This window comes from Scyliorhinus canicula, chromosome 1 (genome assembly GCF_902713615.1).
Source record: "Scyliorhinus canicula chromosome 1, sScyCan1.1, whole genome shotgun sequence".
Taxonomy (NCBI): Eukaryota; Metazoa; Chordata; class Chondrichthyes; order Carcharhiniformes; family Scyliorhinidae; genus Scyliorhinus; species Scyliorhinus canicula.
The window spans coordinates 175,009,620-175,036,388 of NC_052146.1; the positions used below are offsets into that span (position 1 = coordinate 175,009,620).

Consider the following 26,769-nt stretch of genomic DNA (forward strand, 5'->3'; position numbering starts at 1 on the left):
CAAAATATACAAATTTCTTTCGGAGAAGAGCCAGTTACAATGATGAGGATCTTTCTGTGATCAGTTGGTATAAATATGATGGTCTGGCTGAGATCACTTGTTTTCAAGATGATGATTTGGCCAAGATCAGTTGTTATAAATATGATGATTTGGCCGAGATCAGTTGTTTTCACGGTGATGATTCAGCCAAGATCTGTTGCTTTCAAGATGATAATTTGGCTGAAATCAGTTGATTTCAAGATGATGATTTGGCTAAGATCAGTTGTTTTCAAGGTGATGATTTGATCGAAATCAGTTGTTTTCACGACGATGATTTGGCCGAGATCAGTTGTTTTCCAGATGATGATTTTGCCGAGGTCAGTTGTTTTCAAGATGATGATTTGGCAAGATCAGTTATTTTCAAGATGATGATTTGGCCGAGGTCAGTTGTTTTCAGGATGATGATTTGGCCGAGATCAATTGTTTTCAAGATGATGATTTGGCAAGATCAGTTGTTTTCAAGATGATTTCATCATCAGGTCAGTTATCAAGATGATGATTTGGCCGGTGTCAGTTGTTACAATCATGATGATTTAGCCAAGATCAGTTGCTTTCACGATGATGATTTGGCCAAGATCGTTGTTTTCAGGATGATGATTTGGCCGAGGTCAGTTGTTACAATGATGAGTATTTCGCTGAGGTCAGTTCTTCGAAGCTGAGAATGTGATTGTGATCAGTTGTTACAAAAACAACAATATTGTGGAGCTCAGTTGTCCCAAAGTTGAGGAGATGGCTGTGATCAGATGTTATAAAGAGGAGGATCTGGCTTAGATCAGATCTTACCAAGAGAGGATCTGGCTGATATCAGTTGTTCCCAAGATGTAGATTTGGCTGCAATCAGTTGTATTAACAATCAGGTTCAGGACAGTATCACAGGCTGTTGTACTGAGGGTTCATTTGGTGCCGGACAGCAGCAATTTGTAATAATTCCTTTCCACCAGGAGAAGCATCGGGCGAGTCCAAAGAAGTCTGTACGCTTCACGAGGAAGGCTGACAAGGCCAGTGCATGATCACGGAGATGGGCATGGTTGTAAAATGAGGCACACTGCATGGCATATAAATTCATCATGCTGGGAAAGTCATGAACAAGTTGGCGTGATACGCGCCTCAGAAAATCGAGGTAAGTCCAGCTCGGCTCCTCTGCATACTTTTCAAGTAGGGAGCAAGCCTTTGCAGATCCAATGAGTGAGAAGCTCGTGCAGAGTGTAAAAGCACAAGAGTTGATGACCTCCTCACTCTTGCCACCCAAGTGCAGCAACATACACACCAGGTTGGCATGGATCTGCTGCTGTAAGTTACTGGAGCCCACAAACTTGGTCAAAACCCCCAACATTCTGAAAGCTGCCGCCTGGACTTGCTCGCACTCTGCCCCAAAGAGCGGCTGAATCCTGGTGAGGATTGCATCTAAAAAGGGCTGTATTGTCTCTGCTGGGGCTTCAATAATGTTCTTTTGCAGGCATGACAACACCCCAAGTGTTAAGACGGGGTCACCTTTCATCCCCAACAAGCCCACCAAAGTATCTGTCACACTCCAAGACCGTCGTCGCTCTCCAAAATTCAGATTTCCCAGTGCTTTGACACAGAGAAACTGGGTAACAGGTGAGGAGTAATACCACAGGTATCTCACCAAGATGTTGATCACAGTGTCTCTGAGACCCAGCACTGAAAGATACGGAGCTTTTGAGTTCTCCAAAAAAGATGATTGGAACTGCCTGATTGTCTTGGAGCCCAAAGATTTGGCGAGCTAGTTGGTGAACAATGTGACCCAGATAACAGCTTGTATGTGCTGTCATTGCACTGGCCAGCAGAACAACGCCCTTATCAAAAGTAACCCCTACCATCTCGTGCCATCCTCCATTTTCCATCATCTCTCCACAGATGTCACTTTGACCTGGCTGATCAAACAGAGCCTTTAGTGACCTCACACAATTTTCATTCAAAAGCCTGCTTGTCAGTGAATCAAACTCAGCTGTGAAACCTCTCTTCTGATGGATCAAGAGAGAAATTTACATAACTGGTTAGAGATATAAGAAGGCCTTTGAATATCAGTGGGAACAATGTACTCACCACTTCCATCTCGGGCTGAGTTATAATATCGTACACTCCAACGATGGCAACCAGTGAAGTAATAGTCGAATACATGTTCCCACTGATAGGACAGGATTTTCTCTGAAGTGAGTTGACCAGATGCTTTAGGGTACTCACTGCACAGTCTGTGTCCTCACACGCTGCTCTCCTCACATCCTTGAACTCCTCCCCAGGGATGTGGCAGGTGAGCTGGTGGCTCACAGCTGCTGTTGAGCTGTGTGAGGTCAAAATTGTTATAATTCGCAAAACTCGCCGTTTGACCTCCTGGTATGGAATGAACAGAAAATGAACCCCCAGCACATCAATCATCTCTGATACCTTGTCCTGAAGTTCTTGATGATGATTTGTCAAGATTGTCTCTACCACCTGTGCAGCCATATTGGCACAACTCTGATGTTGATCAGCCAAGTTGTCGAAGGCCATGAGCAACAGGGTGTCCAGCTGATCATGGGGCACAGACTTGGAAACTACTCCCGCCACCTGCAGACATTGCGAATCGGAGTTCAGTGTTTCATGATGTCGAGTTTTCAGAACCCCGATTGCCTCCTCTTGCTGTTCCAGACTTAAACCTTGATCAGAAAGCTGGATGGTAAGCAGTCTGTAAATGGTGTCCAAGGCAGTCTGTTGAACAGCAAGAGAGCGGTCTGCGCAGCGCGGAAGCAGTCCTCCAAGCAATGTCCCCATGATCTTCTGAGGCATACTTCTGCTCATGGAGTGAGATTTTACCAGCTCCAAGATGGTAGACAGAGCTGCCTGTCGACTCATGGTCTTCGACTGAAACGATCCCCTCTTCAATCTTGTATATTTGTGATCTCTCCTCAGTGTTCACAACCAATTCCTCAAGAGCAGCTGAAAATAAACGGAGAAGTTTCATTTTATGTCTCTTTTCACACAGGATCCTCGTAATGAAGTTTACTGCATGAACACAAATGTGCCTTTCGTTGTGGTTTTATATATCCACAGTTGATTGCATCACTTAACTGTGTCGTCATGGTTCCCATTGTGATGCCACGTACCTGACCCCTCAAATGTGATGTAACTCTGAACCTGCGCCCATTTAAGTCCTGCCAACTGTTGGTGACCACTTAAGGTGGAGCTGAGGTTTAAAATGCCACAATTGAAATACAGGCCATTTGAGACACTGCAACATTTCCAGTTTTTAGCAGTAACATTTGTCTGAAGAGCTTTCATTGTTAATAAAGTATCCACTTCACCATAGTCACTCAAAGTGCTTTGACAAAACAATGTTGGCATGGGAGTATAGGACAGGCATTTTTAGCAGCATGTTGAAGTTTCAGATCATGGGCAAACATGTTGGAATACATGAGGGTCTTGGTAACAAAGAACTTAAAGTGTCATAATATGATTTGGCAGCCACAGTAGGGATTTGTGAAAGAGAAATCTTGGTTGGTGTTAAGGTAAAAATTATACATGGAGAAGTTAAAATTCAGGGTCTCTCTGTTTTAATTATGCTTGCAATAATGTAATTGGGATTCTGCAAAGAGCTGGTGCAGCTTGCAATAATGTGATTGGACGATTCTGCAAAGTCTGATACAAAAGTGCAACAAACTAACCGTTTACTGTTGGGACACCTGCTGTTCTTAGAACTGAAAACAAGGAGTTGTGGACATCAGTTAGCGGATGTTTTCAGAGGAATGTGATTGGAAGCTAATTGTTGCTAGGGGGACCTAATTGGTCATGTATGTAACCCCTTCAAGCTAATGAGGAACATGTATAAAAAAGGCTAACTGCCGCTGTGAAATTGAGAAGGTGACTGCGAGCACTGCAGAGTGCCAGCTCATCTCCCAAAAGCTTTTCCCAATAAATGGACTTGACTCAACTCTTTGGTGTGGACAGGTTATTAACCACTTCAATTGGCGTAGTCGCAGGTTTCTGCCCCCCCCCCCCCCCCCCCCGGCCTGAGGTGGTTGGCCACCCCTCTGGAAAACCAGGACAGAATAACTGAACATTGGTAAAGAGTTGAGTCAATTCACGGAAGGTTGAGTGACTGAGAGAATGGTAACTGCCTGAGTTGGCCTCAGGACAAGGAAGTTCTCGTCCCTAACACGCAGCCTTAGACCGGTTGTTAAGGGAGGAAATCCTCTCACGCGAAGGTCAGGACCCTGAAGTGGGTGTAGGGACTGGAGACCGAGCACTTGGGAGGAAGACTCAGGCATCTGTGAGAAAGTGTGTGTGAGCAGTCAAAGGTTGGAAGAAAATTATGGAATTGTAAGTAAACTTTTCCTTTCAACAATTTGCAAGCGGTAAGGGGGAACTGATCATTCAAGAACTTGTCGGACTCAGGTAATGACGACCACTGAGAGAAAGACGTGGCCTGGGTGTAAAGGAAAGAGCGCTCTAAAAACCGGTGGGTAAAACACGATCTAGAGTCTCTGGGATAATCGTGAGCGTAAAAATAGTCACCGAAATGCCAGGAGAGGAAGTGAATAGGGGACCGGCAGGTTCACTGATAAATAAGTATATGACCGACAGACACTAATTAAAAAGATGCAGAAAGATGACTGGGATGTCTCTCAGACATTGGAACAACAAAGGAAATGGATAGATGGTGAAAAGAAAGATAAAACAAAGAAAGTAGGAGTATTGTTTGTACACCAATTGGCTGGACTAATTGGACAGGTAACAGCCTCGACCAAAAAATAGTCTAAGGACAAAGATAAGATAAAGAAATTAGAATCTAGGGTAAAGGAATTAGAAAAAAAGGAAGCAACTATTAGAGGAGAATTATTGGGGTCTCCTTCCACCCTATGAGACAACACAACAGGAGGCAACTGCCCCCCCCCCCCCCCCCCCCCACCTCAGGGGGATACGGAAGAATGTAATATGGCCCCGGTAACCGGGACAGGAACTGAGGCACAACTGAGGGGAACTTATAAACCCTTCACCCCCGGGGAAAGACAGCAAATATTGGACTCTTTGGGCAAATTACAACCACGAAGTGCAAATGCCAAATTTTGGGCGGAATTAGACACCTCATGGATAGGACATCAATTACATTTGCAGGACATTCACCAATTAGTCAGAGCCGCATGCCTTCAGGATAAATGGAGACTGGTTAACGGTCCAGGCAACACAAATGACTTCCAAACTGGAGTCTGGGCGCAGGCATTAGCCCTCCTCACCGAAGTGGACGCCCAACAGGTGGACTTCGCCCCATTTAAAACAGTACAGTAGTACAAACATCCCTGGGAAACACACCAATTAATTAGAGTAGGATTACCACAACTAAGCAACAAAAGGGAAAGGGAGCCTCTGAATATGGAGAACGATTGTTCCGGGTCTACGAAGAATGTTCAGGAATAGAAGACCCAGCACTTGCTGATCATGCCTTTATCCAAGCCTTTAAAGACGGGCTCTCAAGTAACCACCAGATCATCTCATAAATGGGAGTAGTTGCACTCCGAGGGTATGATGAACTAGTAGAGTGGGCGTGTGGAATACCCGGCAGAGAAGAGAAATGCCAAATAAAAATAAAACAAGAAAACATTAGCACTTATGGAAGTGGAGGTGCGACAGAGCCAAAGCTGATGTGTTACAACTGTGGCAGAAAGGGACATTTTGCAAAGGAATGTCGGGCCCCAAGGAAAGGAAACAAATCTGGGAATGGAAGGGGCCGTTGCAATTATTGCAACAAAGACGAGCACACACAAGCCACATGTTGGGATAAACATGGAAAACCCCAGCCACCACTTGTGTCCGCAGCAGAAGGCAGGGAACGAGAGACCGAGGAGGAAGTAGACTGACAGTCTGCGGCCCCCATTTTTAAGAGCAAGAAGGAGGGGAGAATTTATGTGTCTGCACTGGTAGGGGGCCGGCAATGTGAAATGCTGGTGGACACTGGTGCATCTATATCTATTACTGATCTCCCCCTGCCTACCTCCAATAGAATGATTGATATAACCGGGTAGGAGGAAGTAAAACACCCACCTATCTAAGCAAGACCACACTGGTGAAAATAAATAACTTGTATATACCAATGCGATTTTATGTATGTAAAAATAATGAGGGAACAATAATGGAGAATGACTTAATGAAAGAATATGAAATTTTAATTGATTGGAAAAGGGAATCATGAGGGAAACCACGAGCACCACCAACTCCCCTACCTGGCCAGTGAGTAAACCAGACGGAAGCTATAGACTCACTATAGACTACACTGCCCTTAATAAAGTTGTGCCTAGATTGCACCCCATTGGAGCAAGCCCCTCGGCAATCCTAAATGGACTGTCACCTGAGCACAAAATCTTTACAGTATGAAACATAGCTAATGTTTTTTGGTCCCTCCTCCTGGACCCAGAATCTCAAGAAAAATTTGTGTTCACAGTAGGAGATAAACAATACACATGGACCGACTACCCACAGGAGTTCCATAACAGCCCTGCTATTTTCCACCGAGTAATGAATGAAGCCCTGGAACAAATAGAATTACCAAAGGGTAGTACACTATTACAGTATGTAGATGATATACTGAAGACCCTCAGCCAACTTAAAGCCATAAATCCATTCAGTGCAGTTACTCACACACCTTCGCGCCCCCAATAATCTTGACTTCCCATTGTGTCAGAAACGGAATTTCAAATGGAATTATTTTAAAAAGTTAAAATAAAACCCATAGATGTTATAAACCAATTGCAAACCCTAAAAAACAGTTTTACAATTAATATCTTACACATAGGATGTAATTTGTGACTTTGATAATAGTTGTTTTGGTACTGTGGCAGAGGCCGAATGCTGGATGGATTCAAACATGAGCATTCCAAGAAACATAGGTACAGGTTTATTACGCAACTTACATCCAAGGACTTAGGAAATGGAGGTTGGAGATGGGGTGGCAATTTAAGAAAAGTGGGGCTTTTTTTTTGGAAAGAGTGGCAGATTGAGAGAGGAACATCACTTGAAAATACATGTTGACAATATCAGCTAACATGGGAACCAGAAGGAGAAATTGTGTGGTCAGCAGTGTCATGGGAATGCTCACATATACAGGAGATGGGTATTGTGAACAAGGTGAACTCAGAGGGTATGCAGAATAAATATTTTAAATAAAGGTATGGAAAATGAAATAAAATTAAAATGCTGCGGATGTTTGATATCTAAAACAAAAATAGTAAGTGCTAGAAAAACTCAAGAGGTCTGTGTAGCCACCTGGGGTGGCCACGTCCCGATTTCAAAATGGACATTTGCAAAGAGTAAAGGGAAAATTGGACAATGCTAAGAAAACAAGCAGGTGCAAGGTTTGCCTGTGGATTGGAGTTTGCAGCTCCCAGACAAAATCGATACTACAAGCCATTAGCATAGTAATGAGCTATCTCCGGGGACAAAAGAGAAACATTTAAGCAAACAATACCAGAGCAGACTCCCCGGCGCTAGTGGAGACTAAAACAACGGTCACCTAGGGCCCACCCAGCGATCAAGCAACCACCTCTTTATTGGAGAAAATCAATACAGATGATTAGGACATGGTCCAATTAATTGGGGCCAAGTTCAAGGACCGGCCAAAAGGGTGCGAAGCCCCTTTGGTGTATAAAAAGGAGCCCCCAAGGCAGATCGTCCTCTTCTTTATCATCATCATCTTGGCCTTGGCTCTCAGCGACGAGAGACCCGCCAAGCACAAGACAAATAAGTCTAAAGTCAACGCCCGCTACGAGATAGGTGCTCCTAGCTACTATTCCATACAAGTTTGATGCCAGCAGCCTCAGAACTGGACAACGGCCATTGTTCCTCTGACTGAGTGGGCACCCGAAGCTAAGTATAGGCTTTTAGTAGTAGTGATAGTTTAGTGAGTAGAGTTTGTGCATGAGTATAACTGATTGTGTGTGTGTAAATAAATGTGCATTGATTTTGAACTTACTAACTGGTGTACTGAGTCTTTGAGCAGTATTCGGTTTTGAACCTTGTGGCGGTATCGAAAGGATACCTGGCGACTCTTGAGCTAGCATAATTAAAACAGAACAAATTAAGGAGAGAGCATAACAAGCAACATCTGACAGCATCTAAGAAGAGAGAAACAAGTCCAATATGACCAGCAAATATAGGGAAAAAGATAATTAAGAAAGGGAGATCAAAGAATGGTTCTCTGGGTACTTCTGTACATATTCACATGGTACGTATAGTTCCTGAATCATACTGGAGGAATGACAATTAGAATGTTATTTTTGTTGCCAAAATGATTGGATAGATGTGAAATTCGATTGTGGTACTTTGCAAAAGGACATGTTGTTGTCAAAACAAATTACAATTAATTTGATAATAAATGGTATGAATAGGACTAAATACAATGATAACAGCACATTTAAAATTAGACACTCGCTAGGTACCTCTTCGCTTGCTGCCTGCGGTCAGGTTCAGTTCTGAGGATAGCTTAGAGGGGAGGACTGTTTTCCTGGGACAGAAGGCTAAGAAGAGATTTGATAGAAATGTTCAAAATCATGAGGGTTACTGGACAGTGTAGATATGGGGGGGGGGGGGGGGGGGGGTAGGGTATCATTCCCCTTCACAAACGGATCAAGAACAAGAGTTTAGTTAGTGATTTCCAGGAGAGGCAAATGGGACGTGAGAAATAACTTTGTTCACAAAGTCAGCGTTTGGGGTTCTGAACCCTTTGCCTGGAAGTGTGACGGAGGCAGGTTCAATCCAGGCATGCCAGGGAGGGGCCATGAGGTGACCATTGGAATTGTAACCACCTGCCGGAGTAAGGAGAAGATGGGCCAAACGGCCTCCTCTGCTCCGTCACAATGGGGTGATCGTGAGCGAGAAGAATGCCGGACCGCCGCCTCCGCTCGCGCGCTCCGCCTGGCAGACAGTTACCGCTAGCGCTCCATTCGCGCCTCACATTTCGTCAAACCGCTTGAAACGTTAGCAACCTTTTTATTTGGCGCGCGCGCGCCCCGCCGATTAAGAAAACGTTGCGCCCGACTCGATAAATTATTTATTTTTTGAGAGAAGGGTTTTTAAAAAAAGAGTCGCTGTTAAAGAGCGATCGCGAATGGAGCACTAGCGCAGCTTGGTCGGTTGTCTTGGTAAGATGTCGGCGGAGGAGGACACGGAGCTGCGGGACTTGCTGGTACAGACTCTGGAGAACAGCGGCGTCCTCAACAAGATCAAGGTAATGCGCCATCCAGCCCGCCGAGCAGGCCGCAGGCCTGTTGCGGAACCGCCGGTGTGCAGAGGCCCAAGACGCCGGTGAAGTTTGTCTGTCTCGATGATTAGTTTAATGGACGAACATGGAGCCTGTGGATAGCTCGTCAGGTTGTTTTCTTGGTTGTGGCACGTTGAGCTGTATCATCATTTCAGACCCCCCCGCCCGATCAATAAGCAACAACCCGCTCTCTCATTCAGTACATTCCATGTAAGTCCCCCAGTTCTCACTCTAAAACAAATTGCACTGCATCAACTGCACTCCCTGTGCACCCTTCCTAAGTTTCCCTAATGGAAAACTACAAAAGGAAACCTTACCAAGAACCATAATTAAAACAGAAACTGCTGGATAAACTCAGTGGGTCCAGCGGCATCTGTGGAGAAAGAAATAGAGTTGATGGCCCCGATCTAACAGTCATGTCGGGCGCGAGGTGGCGAGTAAATCTCGTGAAAAGCCCCTAGTCGCCACATTCTGACACCTGTTCAGGTATACAGAGGGAGAATTCAGAATATCCAATTCACCTATCAGCACATCTTTTGGGACTTGTGGGAGGAAACCGGAGCACCCGGAGGAAACCCAAGCAGACACGGAGAACGTGCAGACTCTGCACAGACCTTGACCCAAGCCGGAAATCAAACCTGGGACCCTGGTGCTGCAACAGTGCTACCCTTGTTGGCTAAGATGAGTGTGTTTGGGGAGTATAATGTGTATATGCGGTTGCAGCTTGTCAGTTTCCGAGTGTCAATCACGGACCCGGCAAACCGCGCACTGTTTCTCATTACAATTGTGTTCCACGTGGCTCCTATGCTAGCCCCTCCACAGTTGCTGACTCAGTCCAGGTACAGTGCCAGTTTTGCTGTCGTGGAAGTCCAAGAATACTGCACCAGTGTCTCAGGTACGGAGAATTCAGCCCCATGTCTTTCACACAAAAACTGACTGGCATTTGTGCAGAAATTATCGCTGCTTTTAGTGTACTGTACATTATATTTTCAGTACATGCGTACATCCAGTTGACATCCTAATGCAATATGGAGGGAGTGCTGCATTGTCCAAGGTGTTATTTTGTAAATGAGATATTATACTGATGCCTGGTCTGTCTTAAACATAGAACATACAGTGGTGAAGGAGGCCATTCGGCCCATCAAGTCTGCACAGACCCACTTAAACCCTCACTTCCTATCCCATAACCCATCCTAACCTTTTTGGACACTAAGGGCAATTTAGCATGGCCAATCCACCTAACCCGCACGCCTTTGGACTGTGGGAGGAACCGGAGCACCCGGAGGAAACCCACGCAGACACGGGGAGAACGTGCAGACTCCGCACGGACAGTGTCCCAGTGGGGAATCAAACCTGGGACCCTGGAGCTGTGAAGCCACAGTGCTAGCTACTTGTGCTACCGTGCTGCCCACGTTGACTCGGATGTAAAAGAACCATGGAAGGAGCAGAAAGTTTGCCTGATATCGCTGTAAATTTTCATGCTTCAGCTGCCACCACCTCAGCACCTGACATTCTTCTTTTACTTAAAAGGCAACTTTGAATGTTGATGTAAAAACTGAAAATACACAGCAGGTCAGATAACACCCCTTCCATCAGAACTGATTTTTCTGTAGTTGTGCGTGAATCCAAACACAGATGTTTGGGTCCACTTAATAAGCTGGAGCCATTGCTGAGGGAGGAACTGTGGCATTTAAAACAATGCTTTGTAGATATGCATGAGTAGTAAGGTCTTCAATCTATACCGCACATTCCAGCAGTTTTCAACTTGCATGCAAATTGATCAAATGCCAACTCAATTGGTGAATATGTACATTCACCAGAGTCATCTTCAATTGATCGGGCAGCCGTCAGCTGTGCTGCAGCATTGTTTCAGACTCAGCAAATAGCCTTATTGAAACAATACTAAATTAGTTTGGGTCATGTCCTGAATTCTCTGAATACTGTACAATTTAATTAGCTGATTTTTTTTTTGTTGCACGTGTCCTGAGCCATCTTGACTAGCTGAGTTGTGTGTGGTCAGACGTCATGTTGAAAATTGTATACTGACAAAGTTAGCTTTGTAAGAAAAAGTAAACATATTAAAATTAGACACTCGCTAGGTACCTCTTCGCTTGCTGCCTGCGGTCAGGTTCAGTTCTGAGGATAGCTTAGAGGGGAGGACTGTTTTCCTGGGACAACAGTCCCACCAATTGGGCAGCAGGGTAGCATGGTGGTTAGCATAAATGCTTCATAGCTCCAGGGTCCCAGGTTCGATTCCCGGCTGGGTCACTGTCTGTGTGGAGTCTGCACGTCCTCCCCCTGTGTGCGTGGGTTTCCTCCGGGTGCTCCGGTTTCCTCCCACAGTCCAAAGATGTGCGGGTTAGGTGGATTGGCCATGCTAAATTGCCCGTAGTGTCCTAATAAAAGTAAGGTTAAGGGGGAGGTTGTTGGGTTACGGGTATAGGGTGGATACGTGGGTTTGAGTAGGGTGATCATGGCTCGGCACAACATTGAGGGCCGAAGGGCCTGTTCTGTGCTGTACTGTTCTATGTTCTATGTTCTATATTCATTGTTGAAAATTGACTGCAATTATCTCTGATCGTAGGCAGAGGTGACTATCTGCATTTCCTACCATGTACTAATAGACATAGAGATAGACAGTCAAGAAGGTGATTGCATGACTGGAATGTTGGTGGGGTTCCATTTCATGGGATATTAGCACATGTAGTGGCACAGGCAGGGGCTGTACCACTGGGATAGCAACCTGAACTGGCATTTTAGTAGAAAGGATATATAGAGCTATGGATAAAATTTTAAATAGTTAGATCTGGTAAAAAATATAAAAAGCTTAATGATTTTTTAAAAAATGAATGAAGAAGATCAAACAAAGGTAAGAAATAATAATAACATAACTGGCCAGGGAACAGATATAAAATTACAGTTTAAAAAGTGAGTGGAATGATGAATAAATTGCCTGTACAGTTATATGCATGGGAACTGGAAGCAATAATGCACAGTGAGGAGCCTGATGTAGTCTGGATAACTGTCATAGGATCATAGTGCTCTACAGCGCAGAAAGAGACCCTTCAGCCCATCGTGTCTGTGCTAGCCATCAAACGCCTATCTATTTTAATCCCATTTTTTTATATGCTATGGTATTTCAAGTGCTGGTCTGAATGCTTCTTAAAAGTTAAGAGGGTTCCCGCCTCTATCACCCTTACAGGCAGTGAGGTCTAGAATCCAACCACCCACTGGGTGAAAAAAGTTTTCCTGAAACTGAATCATGATGAATCACAAAGATCAGAACTGGCAGTTAAATATTGCATGGTATAATGTAAGAAAAGGATAGCTGATGTAATTAAGAGATAAAGTAACACAACAGCAGGAAAAAGGGACATTTAGAAACTGGACCCATTTGGAGTGGAATAAGATCTGACCTAATAGTGAAGAGGAATTGGAGGTAGAAATATGTAAGCAAATCTATAAAATAAGTTTTTTTTTAAAAAAACTTCAAAATAATAATCAAATGTTAAAGGGTGGGAAAAGGAATGATGTTTTGCAGTAGTTCAGTACTCCTTTCTTACACAGTACAAAGGAAACCAAACTGCCGTGCCTATTAATGAAAAATGAACCATAGATCAGATATGTAAACGTCTAAGCAGTAACAATGGGCTGAAGTATATGGGGCTCTGTGATCCTTGCACACTGCACCCAAACGCACTGGCTAAAGATTCGGGGGGCGGGGGGGGGGGGCTGCTGTGAGGAAACCTGTTGTGGAATTCTCTCGCCACTGGTTTAATTCAGGTGGCACTGAATGAGGACCTTAATTGGGTATTAATTGACCATTTGTAAGGGTCTTAATTCGGTTACGACCTGGCAACCAACCTGATGACGACCTTGCCGCATGTAGAATTGTGGCGCAGGCAGGCACGTGGCAGACATGCTTCCAATGGCATGGTGCCCAAATTTATGGGTCCATCACCCATTTTTATGCCCAAGCGTGTCCCGTATAATTCACACCATAATAAGGTTTAAGATAAAGATTGAGAGATATATAAGTAAGCAAAGATGAAAGTAATAGATTAGAGGGCAAAAAATAATTTTGTGGGAATAAGAATGAAGTAGGGAAGCGCAACTGCAAAAAGAATATTGAAAAGGTGATGAATGGAGTTCAAGAGAATATAATCGTCTTTTTCGAGAACAAAAACCGAACCAATAATGAATGAAGAAAGAACATAGAACGATACAGCGCAGTACAGGCCCTTCGGCCCACGATGTTGCACCAACATGGGAAGTCAAAAACTAAAGGCCATCTAACCTACACTATGCCATTATCATCCATATGCTTATCCAATAAACTTTTAAATGCCCTCAATGTTGGCGAGTTCACTACTGTTGCAGGTAGGGCATTCCACGGCCTCACCACTCTTTGCGTAAAAAACCTACCTCTGACCTCTGTCCTATATCTATTACCCCTCAATTTAAGGCTATGTCCCCTCCTGCTAGCCACCACCATCCGCGGGAGAAGGTTCTCACTGTCCACCCTATCTAACCCTCTGATCATTTTGTATGCCTCTATTAAGTCACCTCTTAACCTTCTCTCTAACGAGAACAACCTCAAGTCCATCAGCCTTTCCTCATAAGATTTTCCCTCCATACCAGGCAACATCGTGGTAAATCTCCTCTGCACCCGTTCCAAAGCTTCCACGTCCTTCCTATAATGAGGCGACCAGAACTGTACGCAATACTCCAAATGCGGCCGTACCAGAGTTTTGTACAGCTGCAACATGACCTCATGGCTCCGGAACTCAATCCCTCTACCAATAAAGGCCAACACACCATAGGCCTTCTTCACAACCCTATCAACCTGGGTGGCAACTTTCAGGGATCTATGTACATGGACACCGAGATCCCTCTGCTCATCCACACTGCCAATAATTTTACCATTAGCCAAATATTCCGCATTCCTGTTTTTCTTTCCAAAGTGAATCACCTCACATTTCTCTACATTAAACTCCATTTGCCACCTCTCAGCCCAGCTCTGCAGCTTATCTATAGAACATAGAACAGTACAGCACAGAACAGGCCCTTCAGCCCTCAATGTTGTGCCGAGCCATGATCACCCTACTCAAACCCACGTATCCACCCTATACCCACAACCCAACAACCCCCCCCCCCCTTAACCTTACTTTTTTATTAGGACACTACGGGCAATTTAGCATGGCCAATCCACCTAACCCGCACATCTTTGGACTGTGGGAGGAAACCGGAGCACCCGGAGGAAACCCACGCACACAGGGGGAGGACGTGCAGACTCCACACAGACAGTGACCCAGCCGGGAATCGAACCTGGGACCCTGGAGCTGTGAAGCATTTATGCTAACCACCATGCTACCCTGCTGCCCAGGGTATGTCTATGCCTATGTCCCTCTGTAACCTGCAACATCCTCGTCTACCACACTGTCTACAACTCAACCGACTTTAGTGTCGTCTGCAAATTTACTCACCCAACCTTCTGTGCCCTCCTCTAGGTCATTTATAAAAATGACAAACCGCAACGGCCCCAGAACAGATCCTTGTGGTACGCCACTCGTAACTGAACTCCATTCTGAACATTTGCCATCAACGACCACCCTCTGTCTTCTTTCAACTAGCCAATTTCTGATCCACATCTCTAAATCACCCTCAATCCCCAGCCTCCGTATTTTCTGCAATAGCCGACCGTGTGGAACCTTATCAAACGCTTTACTGAAATCCATATACACCACATCAACCGCTCTACCCTTGTCTACCTGTTCAGTCACCTTCTCAAAGAACTCGATAAGGTTTGTGAGGCATGATCTACCCTTCACAAAACCATGCTGACTATCCCTAATCATATTATTCCTATCTAGATGATTATAAATTGTATCTCTTATAATCCTCTCCAAGACTTTACCCACAACAGACGTGAGGCTCACCGGCCTATAGTTACCGGGGTTATCTCTACTCCCCTTCTTGAACAAAGGGACCACATTTGCTACCCTCCAGTCCTCTGGCACTATTCCTGTAGCCAATGATGACATAAAAATCAAAGCCAAAGGCTCAGCAATCTCTTCCCTGGCTTCCCAGAGAATCCTAGGATAAATCTCATCAGGCCCCGGGGACTTATCTATTTTCACCTTGTCCAGAATTGCCAACACTTCTTCCCTACGCACCTCAATGCCATCTATTCTAATAGCCTGGGTCTCAGCATTCTCCTCCACAACATTATCTTTTTCCTGAGTGAATACTGACGGAAAGTATTCATTTAGTATCTCGCTTATCTCCTCAGCCTCCACACACAACTTCCCACCACTGTCCTTGACTGGCCCTACTCTTACCCTAGTCATTCTTTTATTCCTGACATACCTATAGAAAGCTTTTGGGTTTTCCTTGATCCTACCTGCCAAAGACTTCTCATGTCCCCTCCTTGCTCGTCTCAGCTCTCTCTTTAGATCCTTCCTCGCTTCCTTGTAACTATCAAGCGCCCCAACTGAAACTTCATGCCTCATCTTCACATAGGCCTCCTTCTTCCTCTTAACAAGAGATTCCACTTCTTTGGTATACCACGGTTCCCTCGCTCGACCCCTTCCTCCCTGCCTGACTGGTACGTACTTATCAAGAACATGCAATAGCTGTTCCTTGAACAAGCTCCACATATCCAGTGTGCCCAACCCTTGCAGCCTACTTCTCCAACCAACACATCCTAAGTCATGTCTAATGGCATCATAATTGCCCTTCCCCCAGCTATAACTCTTGCCCTGCGGGGTATACTTATCCCTTTCCATCACTAACGTAAAGGTCACCGAATTGTGGTCACTGTTTCCAAAGTGCTCACCTACCTCCAGATCTAACACCTGGCCTGGTTCATTACCCAAAACCAAATCCAATGTGGCCTCACCTCTTGTTGGCCTGTCAACATATTGTGTCAGGAAACCCTCCTGCACACATTGTACAAAGAACGACCCATCTAATGTACTCGAACTATATCTTTTCCAGTCAATATTTGGAAAGTTAAAGTCTCCCATAACAACTACCCTGTTACTTTCGCTCTTTTCCAGAATCATCTTCGCCATCCTTTCCTCTACATCCCTGGAACTATTAGGTGGCCTGTAGAAAACTCCGAACAGGGTGACCTCTCCTTTCCTGTTTCTAACCTCAGCCCATACTACCTCGGAAGAAGAGTCTCCATCTAGCATCCTTTCCGCCACCGTAATACTGTCCTTGACTAGCAGCGCCACACCTCCCCCCTCTTTTGCCCCCTTCTCTGAGCTTACTAAAACATCTAAACCCCGGAACCTGCAACAACCATTCCTGTCCCTGCTCTATACATGTCTCTGAAATGGCCACAACATCGAAGTCCCAGGTACCAACCCATGCTGCCAGTTCCCCTACCTTATTTTGTATACTCCTGGCATTGAAGTGCCATTCAAACCACCTACCTGAACACTGGCACCCTCCTGCCAAGTCAAGTCTGTGCTCCTGACCTCTATACTCTCAATCTCCCGTACCCCAAAACTACAATCCAGGTTCCCATGCCCCTGCTGAATTAGTTTAAACCCCCCCAAAGAGCACTAACAAATCTTCCCCCCAGGATATTGGTGCCCCTCAGGTTCAGATGTAGACCATCCTGTCTATAGAGGTCCCACCTTCCCCAGAAAGAGCCCCAGTTATCCAGAAATCTGAATCCCTCCCGCCTGCACCATCCCTGTAGCCACGTGTTTAATTGCTCTCTCTCCCTAAAGAGATACAGTATGGGGAAAATTTACCAAGTACGTAGGCAATGAAGGAGAGGATGACAAAATGTAGAGATTAGGAACAATAGGAAAGCAAAGAGTAAATACAAAATTCAGTTAGCAAAGAATATCAAAATAAATATTGAAGTATTCTACATGCAAATAATAAAAGCAAAATCATGATGATGATAATAGGCACTAAGGGCTAAATTCACAGTGAAAGAATTATTGAATAATTACTTTGCCTCAGTGTTCACCAGCAAAACTAACAAGGTGAACATGGCATTAGACAAAGAGATGCATTAGACATTAGATAATGAGATTTTAAATAGAAATGAGGTGATGAACTAGCCAAAAGTAGAAGATTAAACTCCTAGACCAGATGGATTGCACTTGGCTATATTAAATATTAAAAGGTACTGTTGGATATATTTTTAACAAATCTTTAGCAACGGGAAATAGCATCAAAGAATTGTCAGTGAAGCAAGTAATTGTAATGTGATTCTAAATTTAAAAAGGGGGGGGATAGAATAAGAGCAGGGAACTTCATACAATTGAATAGTTGGTGTGAATTTCAAAAGGGAAAATGACGTTTGATTAACCTTATTTATTTCTTTGAAGAAGTTACAGTTGTGCTAATGTAGATGTACTGACTATATTCAGATTTTCAAAAAGACTTTGATAAGCAGCTGCAGAGCAGATGAACTGCTACAATCCAGTTAAGGACCAAGCAACAAAATGGGTAGCAAGCTGTTTTTTTTTAAACATAACATAGAGAGTAGGATTAATGGGGGGTTGCTCAGACTGGCAAAAGGCGGCAATGGTTTTTCAAGGCTTGGTGCTGTTCACTATTTAAATAAACATGGACGTGGGAATTGTGCAACACCAAATTGTAAAGTATTGATGATACTAAGGAGGACTAATACATAAACTTGTAGAATGACCATGTAATTGGCAAAATGATTTCAATATGGGTAACTGAGGTGGTGCATTTTGCTAGAATGAACAGGGAGGCCACACACTTCTTGGGAGAAAAAACTAAATTGGGCGGAAAAGGGACAAAATAATTTGGGAGTACAGATACATAAAAGAAACATTTCAAAAAGTTATGTTAAACTTGTATGGAACGTTGGTTTGGCCACACGTGAGTACTGCAAACAGTTCTGGTTTAAATAATTATATAGAGGGTGCAATCAAGAAAGATTGAACTGGCGTTCTTTTTTCTCTAGTAAAAATAAGGCTGAGGGATAGTTTGATAGACCCCTTTAAGATTATTACCTTGATGGCATTTATGTAGTGAAGGTGTTTCCACTTGTGTGGGAGACGGAAACTCGGGGCCATAACTATAAGATAATCATTAATTAAATCTGCTTGAGAATTCAGCAGAAACCTCTTTATCTAGGTATTGTTTAGAATGTAGAATTTGCTACCAGAATTGGCTACCTCATTGAGGTGCAGTAACATTGGTGCATTTATGGGAAATTAGATAAGAACGAGGGAGAAGTGATAAAAGGATTAGATGAAGAGAAGTAGGAAGAGGCTCATCCAGGGAATAAACAGACATAGAGAAAGTGGCATTTTTTAAAGTTACACATTCTATGTAATTCTAATGGCAGTGCATTATAGGAAAGAAGATGGCCTTCGTCACTTTCCACATAAAGCTATTGGATATTTAACATGGCTGCCACCGCAATTGCACTGTTTTACTCTGTGACTTCATTGCGAGGGATGGAGTTGGCAGCAGCCAGGAGTAGAGATGTCATCAAACAGTTGTTAAAGACATTGGTTAAAAAAACCTCACCTTCTCCTCCATGCTTTCCCTCCATCCATTTCATGCAGTTTACATTTTCAATTCTTTGCTCCTTATTAATCAGTTTGGGAACGGTGACAGCTTTGCTCGGGACCATTTTCCCCTTCCACTTGGGCATCAGACTGACTGTAGATGAAAACACTGCTTTGGTGAGGTTAATATAAGACATTGAGTGGGGTTACAGTGAGGTGACTGAAGTTGTGGGGGTTACATCAGGAAATTTGGGGAGTGACTTGTTTTCACAAGGTTAATCTCTAGCATTCCTTAGACTTAAGTCATGTCTGCAGACTTGCTACGACGCATCCCAAACATCTTACACTCGTGAAAAATAGGTTAATTTAACGATTGAATCAGCCAATTCACAACACACATTCCTAGCTTTTTCTTTAGATGCATGCTGTTAAAAATGGTGTTTTACTCCATGATATATATGGGTTTTTGCTAGCACTGTGCCTCCTCCGAATTAATTGGTTTTCTATGCATGCCCAGAAAGACTGGTATCGGTGGTCATCTTGTGTTGGCACGAGACTGTGATTTGACATCAATGTGAAGATATAGGAGTTCTCATGGTGTTCATGACCAATATTTGTCCTCCAATCAGGACACTAAATAAAATAAACAGATCATTTATTTAAAGTGAAAAATTGACTCCTGTCTTTGTATATTTACCAGAAAGGTGATTCATCTTGTGAATCCATTTGAGATATTTTAACTCTCTGACAAGTTATATATGTAAATTTCTCTTTTTGCTTTCCCTCTTTATCTGTCATTCTCTTGTTCCACAAATCTACGATGGGAAAAGTTGTGCACTGTTCTAGGCATCCATATAGCAGTAATGTGCACTCATAATGCACTGCACTGTCCTAAAATGTTGCCCCATTTATGTCTCAACATGCACAAATAACAAGTGCACACCGCAGACTTTTGTCCATGGGTTCCTCCGCCTCCAAGGTTTTATTGAGACTTTCATGTCAATTTCAATACTTTCTGGAGATTACACTTTTTTGATATTCTCTTGAGATATTGCAGTAAAAAAAGGAAACATTTTCATCTACAGAATTTAGTTTGGTATCATGAATTTTAAATTTTATTATGGTAGGCAAGGGGTTTAAAAACCAACTTCGCCTATACAAATTATACCCTACCTTAACTGGACGCATTTGTTCTGTGCCAAGTAAATACATAGGACGAACTAAGTCATTCAAATACTGATATTTTGTGGAATTAGTTCTAACATGAATTTGATAGCTTTCTTTTAATGTAACAAACGTATATTTAAATCAAATTGCTTGTATGTAGTCATTCAACGTCTTGTTCAAATTGGGGAGTTAGTCTCCATGACAAAGGTAAACATGCCAGGTAGCTTGCATAGTTGACGGGACAAAGAATGGATGCAAGAAGCATAACTTCTCTCACAGTTTAATGAAGCAGTCGTGAACATATTATTTTGCATTACTTGAGCTTGTGAGATTTAGTACATTCTGTAAAAACATAAGACTGTAGCTATTTATTCTATTGTTTAACAAATTTATTAAAACAGTTAAATCACAAGTCAATATCCAGTGAAATGTCCACAGGAAATAATCTGAAAAAGATTCTCTAGGCAAGTCAGGTTTATGAAAACATTGTGGAATGTAGCAGGCTGGGATTTGACTGCCAGAGTATCCTGAGACGCAGAAATCAAACCATAAGGAGTAAAGAAACTCCAAAGACTCAAATTCTCTCAAAACCCGTCGAGCAGGTGGATCAGCCGCTCCAAAAATGTGTTAATACTAATTACTAGGTTATTCACATGGGTAATCCTCCAATTTGAACCTAATGATCAGTTCCATTATTTTCCAGATTGTTGATTTAGGCAAATTGCCTAATGAAGCTTTAATTATTTGGGTTTGCTTTGTTGCCTTTTTTGAAAATGGGTACCCCTGGTGACTTTCTACCAATCCTTTGGGGCTTCCTTTGTGTTTATTGTTTCCTCTTTATTACAATCAACTCCTTGTAGACTTTGTCCTTAATCTCCCACAGTGCTCTCCAGTATATACGATCTCTGAGAATTTATTAGTTTTCAGCTCTTTGCAAATTATATCAAAATAATTGCAGCACTTCCTACCACGAGGGGATTCTAACGTTATCCTGTAGAGGTAAACAACAGTATAATTTATGGCCTATAGTACGCATACCCTTTTAAGTGGTCAGTGTTTTTATGTTGTAGGCCACAATTATTTTCCTTCCTGCTTCCAAATCAAATGTATTAAATTTGGAGTTTCCACTTGAAAAGTTCTACACGAAGGCTTCATACAAACTTGGAGATAATGCAAGCCTGAGGCTAAGCTTGCCATTTGATCAAGTTTAATTTAAAAGAGGATGCAGTATGCACTTGTTATTTGTGCATGTTGAGCCATAATAAGTGGATCAACAGTTTTGGGCAGGGCATTGCTTAAAACAGGGTTTCCCAAACTTTTCGACTGTGGAATCTCTAGTGGCCTACCAAGAGCATCAGGGAATCCTAAGAATTCTCATTTGTCATCGTCCCTTTTTATTGCCACAAAATAGGTGCAAACACTGAATTCAAATGTAAACAACTTTTTTCTAGCTATATCTAAGCACATATTGATCTGGTCATTTAAAAATTCATTTTATGAGATGTAGGTGCGGTGGCAAGGCCAGCTCATCCCTGGTTGCCCTTCAGAAAGTGATTATGAGATGCCTTCGTGACCGCTGCAGTCCCTGAAGTGTAGGTACAACAGTGAAAGAACAGCGATATATTTCACAAGTCAGGGTGGTGAGTGACTTGGAGGGGATCCTCCAGGTGGTTGGGTTCCTAGGTATCTGCTGCTCTTGTCCAAGATGTTAGTGGTCGTGGGTTTGGAAGTTGCTGCCTAAGGGACCTTGGTTAGTTCCTCGGTTTATCTTGTAGATGCTGTGCACGTCTACCACTGTTCGTCGGTGGTGTAGCGATTGAGTGTTTGTGGACAGAATAGCAATCAAGTGGGCTGGTTTGTCCTGGGTGGTGTCGAGCTTCTTGAGTGGCCGCACTCATCCAGGCAAGTGTAGCGTATTTCATTACGCTCCTGACTTTTTAATAGAATCCCTGACATTTTTTGAATAGAATGGCCTTCTTCTGCACTTGGCCCAAAGAATCTGCACCGATCCTTCGAAAGAGCACCATAACCTAAGCCCACTCCCCCACTCTATCCCTGTAACTGCACATAACATTTTAAATGGCTAGTCAAGTTAAGCTTCTGGTCATGATGACCCCCAGGATGTTGATAGTGGGGAATGCACTGATGGGAATGCCATTGAATAATAAGGGTATGATGGTTAGATTCTCTCTTCTTGGAGATAGACATTGCCTGGCACTTGTGTGGCGCGAATGTTACTTCCCACTTGTCAGCCCAAGCCTGAATATTTTCCAAATCTTGCTGCATTTGGACATTAACTGCTTCAGTGTCTGAGGAATCGGGATACAAAGAGCAAAGTAAATTTATAGCAGAGGAACAGGCCCTTCGGCCCTCCCAGCCTGCACCAATCCAGATTCTTTATCTAAACCTGTCGCCTATTTTCCAAGGATCTACTTCCCTCTGTTCCCTGCCCGTTCATATATCTATCCAGATGCATCTTAAATGATGCTATCATGCCCACCTCTACTACCTCCGCTGGCAAAGCGTTCCAGGCACCCACCACCCTCTGCGTAAAAAAAACTTTCCACGCAGATCTCCCTTAAACTTTACCCCTCTCACCTTGAAATTGTGACCCCTTGTAATTGACACCATGACCCCTTGTAATTGGGATGGTGCTGAAATATCCCCATTTGTTGATGGAAGGGACATCATTGAGGAAGCAATTGAAGATGATTAGGCCCAGGACACTATCCTGAAAATCTCTAGCAGTGACGTCCTGGAGCCGAGATGATTCACCTCCAGCCGCCACAATCTTTTCCTTTATGGCAGGTGTGACTCAAACCAAAGTTAAAAATTAATTAAATAGTGGCAGGTAGTGTTGAGGATTGTCAGAAGATGCAGCAGGACATAGATGGGTTGGAGACTTGGGCAGAGAAATGGCAAATGGAGTTTAAACCGGACAAATGTGAGGTAATGCATTCTGGTAGGTCTAACATAGAGGAGAAATATAGAGTAAATGGCAAAATTAATATAGAAAGTCAGAGAGATCTAGGCATACAAGTCCACAGATCTTTTAAAGTGGCAACACAAGTGGACAAGGTGGTCAAGAAAGCATATGGAATGCTTGCCTTCATTCGACCGGGCATCAAGTATAAAAACTGGCAAGTCACACTACAGTTGTATAGAAGCTTGGTATGCTGCACTTGGAGTATTGCGCACAATTCTGGTCGCCACACTACCAGAAGGATGTAGAGGCATTGGAGAGAGCGCAGAGGAGGTTTACCAGGATGTTGCCTGGTCCGGAGGGTATTAGCTATGCAGAGAAGCTGAATAAACTTGGACTATTTTCATTAGAACGACGGAGGTTGAGGGGTGACCTGATAGAGGTCTACAAGATTGAGGGGCATGGATTGAATAGATGGGCAGGCACTCTTTCCCAGGGTGGAGGGGTCAGTCACGAGGGGACATGGGTTTAAGGTCCATGGGGCAAAGTTTTTAGAGGCGATGAGCGAGGCAGTTTTTTTACACAGACGGTGGTGAGTGCCTGGAACGCGTTGCCAGGGGATGATGTTGAAGAAAATACGTTATCGGCGTTCAAAAGGCATCTTGACAAATATGTGGATAGGATGGTATGGAGGGATATGGCACTCGGAAGTGCGAAGGATTTTGGCCAAGGGTGGTAACATGACCGGTACAAGCTTGGAGGGCCGAAGGGCCTGTTCCTGTGCTGTATCGTTCTTTGTTCTATGATTTTACCCTCTGTTATTTTTAATCGAAGTAATGCTGCTGGAAAGTTTTTTTTTTGTATAAATTTAGAGTACCCAATTAATGTTTTCCAATTAAGGGGCAATTTAGCGTGGCCAATCCATTATCCTGCACATCTTTGGGTTGTGGGGGTGAAACCCACGCAAACACGGGGAGAATGTGCAAACTCCACACGGACAGTGACCCAGAGCCGGGATCAAACCTGGGACCTCAGCGCCGTGAGGCAGCAGTGCAAACCCACTGCGCCACCGTGCTGCCATGCTGCTGGAAAGTTGATTCTAAAATCGGACACATGCATCTCTCTATCCCTTACAACAGGCACTCTCTTCCAGCCCCTCATAAGTGCCTGCCTCCCTGGCCCTCTCACGCGCTCGCCTCCCTGCCCCTCGCACGCCTCGCTACCCCTCACACACGTGCATGCCTCCCTACCCCAGGCATGGGCACATGCCCTATGTCCCACTCTCACCCCGCTGGCCTTTGCATGGCCACTCAGCCCCCAGTCCCTGTGCCCCGCGTACTCCCATCTCTCTCCAAGGTCAGAACCCCCCCGCTTTTCAGAGGCCTGAACCCCACCAGCTCCCTTCCTGAGGTCATGCAGCTGCTGTTTGTAGGGCACGAGCAGCCTCTTCTCACCGCTGCCAAGATTCTCACTGATTTGTTTCCTGCCGGCCCCTGCCTCACCTTGGCCTCGTTGTTAGCCGCTGGCTATTCTGCCGAGCAACAGTGAGATGGAATAAATCAAATGGGCCAATCAATGCAAGGCCTTTTGGAGCATAGGCTGACTAGTCAATCAGCATCCAGTGCTCCAAAAGGTCTTGCTCTGATTAGTCCATTTGATTTCCCCAACTCTATTGTTGTCACTTTTCTAAACCAGTGTGTGTTTAACCCGTATACGGTGGACAAATGATCACACAAGTTGTTCAGTACAATAATTGTTTTATTAATACACAAAAAGTTAATACTTAATACAAGTTCATGCACATAGGACTATAAACGCATACACTTAAAAACGACCGGTGGCGGTGGGCGGGAGGCAGCTGCACACTAGAGGGCTCCCGCTCGGGAATAGGAATTTTGGAGTTTTAACGCCCGATCCTGGGGGCAATAGAGGCTGAAAAGGCTGTAAGAAGGCACAGGGAGGAGAAATGTCCAAGTTTGGGAGAAAAACGGCCGTTAAAAAGGGGGTTAATGAAAGTCCGCTGGGGAGTGAAAAAATCAGCACAGGAACTGTCAGGAATGCGGAGGCTGGAGCACCAGGGGAGGCCTCAACGCTCGCAGCAGAAGAAATTACCAAGGTAATGGCTGTGGAACTTGAAAAACGGTTTACAAAGCACATTGAAGCGATGAAGAAGGCGATGGGGGTGGTATTGAAAGTGCTGGTGGAGGAGGCAATTGCCCCGGCGAGGGCAGCGGTATCAAACAGCGGAGGTGCGGGAGCAAGGTGAGACACTGAAGGAAGTGGAAGAGGCATCGCAGCACTGTGATCAACTCACCTCGATGGGGAAGGAGTTGCAGAAGGTGATAGAGACCAACAAGGGTCTGTGAGCCAATATGGAAGACCTGGAAAACAGATCCAGGCATCAGAATCTGAGGATTGTGGGTCTGCCCGAAGTGGTGGAAGACCTGAGGGCGACGGAGTATTTTGCCATGGTGTTGGCGAAGCTATTGGGGGAGGGGGACGATCCCTCCCAATATGAACTGGATCGGGCTCATCGGTCGTGGAGGCCTATACCAAAGGCAAGTGAGCTGCCAAGAGTAGTAACTTTGTGTTTCCGTAGGTATAGCGTGAAGGAGAAAGTCTTGTGCTGGGCAAAGCAGAAGCGGGTGTTGCAGTGGGCTGGAGCTGGTATGCGCATCTACCGGGACTTTATGGTGGAGCTGGCGAAGAGGCGGGCTGCCTTCAGCCGAGTGAAGAAGGCACTGTACATCAGCAAAGTGCAGTGTGGCATAGTATACCCAGCTAAGTTGAGGATGACCTACGAATCCAAGGACTTTTATTTTGGGACGGCGGAAACAGCGGAGGAGTTTACGATGGCAGAAGGACTGTGGCAGAATTGAGAAATGGTCGTGTACCGGTGTAGCCTCATGTAACTTTATTTTTTCACTGCATGTTAATGTATGTACTAAATGAATCGACGCTGTATGTACTAAATGAATCGACGCTGTATATATTTTGACAAGGGAAGAGATGAGACTTTCATTTGCAATGGTGGTTCTTTGGGGCTTGGATGTGTATGTTGGGGTTGTGTGCTTAAGGGAATTTCTTGGGTTTTCCTAGGACCGGGCTAGGGGGAAGGAGACCCGGCCAGAGTGAACAAGAGTGAGGTGGGGGGAGGGGCTGCGGCCATCGGAGCCTGGTAGAACAGGTTTCGATGAGTCTAGCCGGGGTGAAAAGTTGGGGGAAGGAACCGAGGTTGGGGGGAGGAGTTTACAAGAGGATTTGGGGGGGAGGAGTCTTGGAGGGTGGGGGGTGTCTATAATTCATGGGTGTCATTCACTGTACTCTTTCGGGGATTGGAAGGCATTGAATATTGGCGGGGGTTGGGGGGTGGACAGTATATGCCAATGGTGACCATTGCCGATTCCTGATTACTTTTTTAACTTTTATTTCCCCCTTGGGAGGGTTTGTTTTATTTGATGCTTATATTGTCAGGTGGGTTGTTGTTTGGGGTGGTGGGAGGATGGGATCGTTGTAGTTAATAAGGGGATTGACATTGTATTCGTTACCGTTTACTGTTTGGTGAGGTGTAAATTCTGAAGGAAATGTGAAAATAGAGAATAAAAATATTTATTAAAAAAAACTTAACTTCCAGGTGACTAGCAAGGACAGAGCAGATATGGCCTTACCTGGAATCTGGCAGGGCTGGAGTTCCCGTAGCTAGTTGTCTGTGTCCTTTGTTGTGGTCCCTCTGTGAATGGCCTGGGTGGTCCTCTTCTTGTTTGGTGATGGGTACACCGTTGTTGTTCGCTGCCGAAGCTGTAGTCTGGAAGGCTGCAGACAAGAGAGAACTTCTAAGGTGGTGCAGCACCTTTTTAACCTGCTTGGATTTTCAT

General features: G+C 44.4%; 2 protein-coding genes across 13 annotated transcripts in view; one reads left to right on the forward strand and one right to left on the reverse strand.

The window, feature by feature from the left end:
• Positions 1-1,755: 1,755 nt before the first annotated feature.
• Positions 1,756-8,931, reverse strand: LOC119969468 (maestro heat-like repeat-containing protein family member 1). Its single transcript, XM_038803130.1, has 2 exons — positions 8,466-8,931; positions 1,756-2,976 (listed from the first exon to the last, which is right to left on the reverse strand). Exon 2 carries the CDS (start codon positions 2,890-2,892, stop codon positions 2,005-2,007), a length of 888 nt encoding a protein of 295 aa, XP_038659058.1. The 5' UTR covers positions 2,893-2,976; positions 8,466-8,931; the 3' UTR covers positions 1,756-2,004.
• cep43 (centrosomal protein 43) overlaps positions 8,926-26,769 on the forward strand; it is a 117,868-nt gene continuing 100,024 nt past the window's right edge. For all 12 annotated transcript variants that reach the window (XR_005461361.1, XR_005461367.1, XR_005461372.1 and 9 more), the window contains exon 1: positions 8,926-9,253. Coding sequence is in view for 5 of the 12 variants with exons in the window: in XM_038803063.1 (XP_038658991.1) it covers positions 9,173-9,253 (81 nt within the window). In the remaining 7 variants the exon portion in view is untranslated. The remainder of the gene's footprint in view (positions 9,254-26,769) is intronic.